The sequence below is a fragment of the Pundamilia nyererei genome, unplaced genomic scaffold (assembly GCF_000239375.1).
Source record: "Pundamilia nyererei isolate P.nyererei 1_Seehausen unplaced genomic scaffold, PunNye1.0 scaffold00003, whole genome shotgun sequence".
Lineage (NCBI taxonomy): Eukaryota > Metazoa > Chordata > Actinopteri > Cichliformes > Cichlidae > Pundamilia > Pundamilia nyererei.
Genome location: NW_005187404.1, coordinates 6,773,452 through 6,777,873, shown reverse-complemented (window position 1 = coordinate 6,777,873; position 4,422 = coordinate 6,773,452). Strand labels below are relative to the sequence as shown.

The 4,422-nt window shown below is 40.1% G+C and overlaps 1 protein-coding gene across 9 annotated transcripts in view; it reads right to left on the bottom strand.

Annotated features, from left to right (window-relative positions):
- Positions 1-4,072, bottom strand: part of mcamb (melanoma cell adhesion molecule b) — a 47,140-nt gene extending 43,068 nt beyond the window's left edge. For 3 of the 9 annotated variants that reach the window (XM_005720823.1, XM_013910961.1, XM_013910960.1), the window contains exon 1: positions 3,855-4,072. In XM_005720823.1, the coding sequence (XP_005720880.1) occupies positions 3,855-3,918 (64 nt within the window). In that variant the 5' untranslated portion in view covers positions 3,919-4,072. The remainder of the gene's footprint in view (positions 1-3,854) is intronic. The other 6 variants (XM_013910949.1, XM_013910951.1, XM_013910956.1 and 3 more) reach the window with 4 other exon arrangements.
- Positions 4,073-4,422: the final 350 nt, after the last annotated feature.

The following is a 4,422-nucleotide window of genomic DNA, read 5'->3' as shown; positions in this document are numbered from 1 at the left end:
ATATTGCCAATATAGTATGTCAGAACTAAATTACTATAAATTACTAATAATGGCTGAGGAAATTCAGACATTAAACATGAGTCATTCAATGCTCAGTGGGAGCAAGGAACAGAAAACTATCCAGGTCCTCCGAACTGCACCATATGTCACAATACAATGCCTGTCCCTCTGCACAAATTGGCCATATGCACAGAAATGAAGCAATCACAGTCCTCGCAGAGAAGGCTGAATTTACAGACTTCCATTTCCAATGTGCTCCACTCTGCTGATGCTCTGCCAGATTACTGGGCCTCAATTTTCTATGCTGCGGTCAAGTCACAACAAGGGTGTTTATTGTACATGACTGGCTCTCTTCTACTGAAAAGCAGAAGTTGTTTTGAGTGCATGAAACTGAGGCACAGCGTCTCAGCTGCAGCAGAAAAGGATGACCTTTAAATGAGAGAGGTCTTCCTGCTGCATGAACTGGCTTGATTAGGTGATGTCACAGGAAACGAACTCTCTCCTTATCAAGAGTCAAAGATAAAATCCAGCAACAACTGCAACTTTTCTCTGATGTCATTGGATGGAGTTTTAGGACAGGCACTCATTCATCTCCATAAGCATATTCATTCAAACAAGACATTACTGTGTACTCAGCAACTCAAATGCACCAGATTATAACCTCTAAAGTAGGTCCTCTATGATTCAAGTTTAGTTTAGACTTCTTTGTTGAATCTGTGTAGACTATTTAAATCTGTTGCAAGAACTGATAACTTCACACAACATTTCTAAGTCGGTGCAAAGCAAGCTATGGCATAGATTTCAGAGCGTTTACAGTTACTTCCAAAAGGTGTAGATTTAATACTGAAACACAGATCGACTCTCGCGACTGCGTCCTCGTGTATTTTTTAAATCAGGGATTTTCCACTTTCTTTCTTTAAAAAAATAAATCAATAAAAAAATCTCTGTTTTGAAAAAGATCCACATGAAAAAGTGATATCAAGCTTGATTAAGAGCATGTTAGTGCAACTGGTGGCAATGTAGGCCTAATCATTCAAAAATGTCAGCCAATCAGAACCCTAGAAATATCAAAGTCAGACATTAAAAAAGAAGATAAAGGTGCACATCGTTTAAGTTGCAAGATCATGTCTTTGCTTTTCTCTCCACATGCAGAAACTGAGTTTCTGAAAATCTTTACCCTGGAAGGAGTTTTTTCAAAAGCTCAGTTTTCAGTTCCCTGAAATGCAATTTACACCTGCACAGTTTTTAAAATATTTACACTTAATATTTCATCACTGTTCAACAGAAAATATGAATATGAGAATAACTTAATTAGAAAATTGTTTACATATTGTAGTGATATTTGTACCTATAGAGGCTAAAAGACAAGCAGATAAACAGAAGATAAAACAGAAAACAAAACTGACAGCTAGTTCTTGTTTACTACTTTCAAATCTGTCTTCAAAGCTTTCACAGTTTCTGAAAATCCCTGTTTCAAAATTCTGACGCAGCTCCGGCATGTGCGCAATGTTATTATTGTGACATTACCATAAAAAAGTCTTTATTTCCTTGGCTACTGGTAGTGTTAATTCTTATTTTTTGAAAGCTAGATTTACAACATTTCTACAGTATCTTCTTACAGTGAATCAGCTCTTTCTGACTTCATATGATCCAGTTCTTTACCATTATTTCAGTCAGTTAGCTAGTCAGTATTATGTGTGTGTCAGTGTTAAGTAAACAATTTGATCATATTATACACTATATGAACAAAAGTACTGGGTGACCTACACATTACACCTGCAGGAGCTGCTCGGCCATGGAAGTCGATGCCATGAAGCTCCCAGCACACACTTTTGTGCTGATGTTATGCTAGCATTCACAACTCTTACACACGACTCGCCCCAACCTTCAGCGACCCTGCTTTGTAACTTTGCATAGTCTGCCACTTCATGGCTGAGTTGCTGTCGTTCCTAAACATTTCCACTTTGCATTAATATCACTTACAGTTGATTGTGGATTATCTAGAAGGGAAAGAATTTCACAAATGGACTTGACGGTGGCATCCTATTACAGCACAACAGTTGAATTCAGTGAGCGCCTAAGAACGACCCATTCTTGCAGAAACATTTGTAACAGCAGACTGCATGGTTAGGCTCTTGATTTTATAGACCTGTGATAATGGGAAAACACCTGAAATCAAAGATTAAGAGGTGTGGCCAAAAGCATATTGTGCATCTCTCGTGCAGTACGTAAATAAGCAAATAAAATATGGCCTACACGGCTAGTTTATTAATGCTTGGTCAAAAAGATATCTATGGTCTGCTTTTTTTTCAATATTTTACGGTATTGTATAAAATAAATCCATGATTGTGATTAATAGTCAGGAATCAACAGTCATTTTTCACCATCCATGTTACTGTCAACAGATATCAGCACAATTTAATTGTATTGGAGCTGCCAGCACAGGCATGGCTCCTGGAGGTTTGTAAAGTCAGAGAGGTGCAAGTCCAGGAAACAGACTTTGTAAGGGCAGAGAGCTTGAAGCGATCACAAACAATGGGTGTGGAGTCAAACAGGAGTTCAGCACAATACAATGATGAGGTACAGAAAGGTCATTAGGTAAACGGTGTTCAAGGAAAGGTGAAAAGGGGTAGACGAGAGAGCAACACATTCCTAAAGGAGGGAAGTGAGAGGCTTGCAGAGAGGAAGGGTTCAGGGGAAAGCACACTTAGAGCTTTCTTGTACAAACAAACAAGTAAAAAACACAGGAATATCAGAAAGGTCTCTAAAACCTAAACCGTACTGTGGAAAGCCCAGATAGCTGCCCTTTCTCACTTCCAGAGACACCACATACAAATGTACACTTTCATGCTCTCTAAAAATAGCATTCATCAGCACCTCCCTGTGGGTCTCACAACTTTTTACAGTTCTCTCACACAACTGATCCAAAATAAATCCGATTGACAATAAGTACGCAATCCCTTTGACATGCAAATGTCAAATTATAAACCAGTGTGGTGAGAGCTGTATCTCATACTAGGGATATATTTGACTTCTTGTTTCTGTGTGAGAAACAGCCGAGCCATTCACCACTGCCAGGGAGGCACTGGGCCACTCGATCACTGCTGGGAACAGACAAGAGCTGACAGAAAGCAGACAGAGAGCCACCTCACTGCAACTGCACCTCTAAAAATACATGAAGCAAGCAGCATTTCATACTAACCACAGCTTCATGCATGATATAAATCATGATCTCTCATTATAAGAATAGATTTTTATTCACTGTATAGGTGTGACAAGAGTGTCATGTTCATTCACAGCAAGAGCACAAAGTCAGTGTTTGTGCTCACCATTCACCCACATACATACATACATACATACATGTATACACATGAATTTAAACATATATTAACAGGAAAATCAGTTCACCTACATATTGCACCATTATAGCCGTGCAGCTGTGCTAAAATGCATTTTCTGTATGGACTTTCAAAAGATGAGGGATGTGAAACTTTTCAACCAGGTTACAACAACTCAAGTGTGTGAAGGACTTATTACTTTTAGCCAAATGTAATGTAAGCAAAAAGAAGGAGGCTGTGCAGCGTCACATCTCTGCAGCTGGAAGAAAAGGCGATATGAGGAGCCCTGCAAGAAAGTAAAGTTTCTGCGCTGCAACTTTTTCAGCTTCCTAAAATCTCTTTGGAAGGTTTCTCTGATGGATTTCCACAGAACACAAACTGCAGTTTAACAGCTGGTGCTTTACTGACAAACATCTTAGTTGAATTCCTTTCTGTCTTACATGAAAAAAAAAAAACACATTTGCATGTACGACAAATATCCCATACAGCTGTGATAACTATGCCTTGGTTCCTCACCTCCAAAAGCATGAAAGAGGAGCAGTAGTCCCACGAGCAGAGGGGCAGTGTCCGGTAAAGCCATGACTATCGGTCGGTGCTGCAGATGTCCGCGCTGAGGTGTGTGTGCGTGTGTGCGTGTGTGTGAAAGGAGTCTGACAGGAACTGGTCCTCCTGGAAAACTGTACAGAGTGAAAGAGAGGAGTGGCGGCGCAGCGTGGAGAGGCAAATGATGCAGAAAGGGGCAGAGACACGCTGTAAAGAAAGTCCTTCCGCACAAGTCATCCGAGAGCTGCTCTGAAAGGCATCACGTTTTATTATTTATTGTTTCATTTTCTTTAAATCACTCTGTCTCGGTCATTTCTTTACTCATTTAGTTTGATAAATACACTCGAGATCCGAGCTCCAGCTCCAGTGAGCTGTTGGTTATTTTTTGCAGCGGGCAAATAGAAGGGAGGACCTTCAGAGAGTGGAGCAGCAGGCGGAGGAGGAGGGCGGAGGTCTGGAGTTAAATAGTGTGAAGTTATAATTTACAACTATTTTGTCGTTGCCAAGACTCAAATTTGATACATTTCCTCACCAAGCGTGT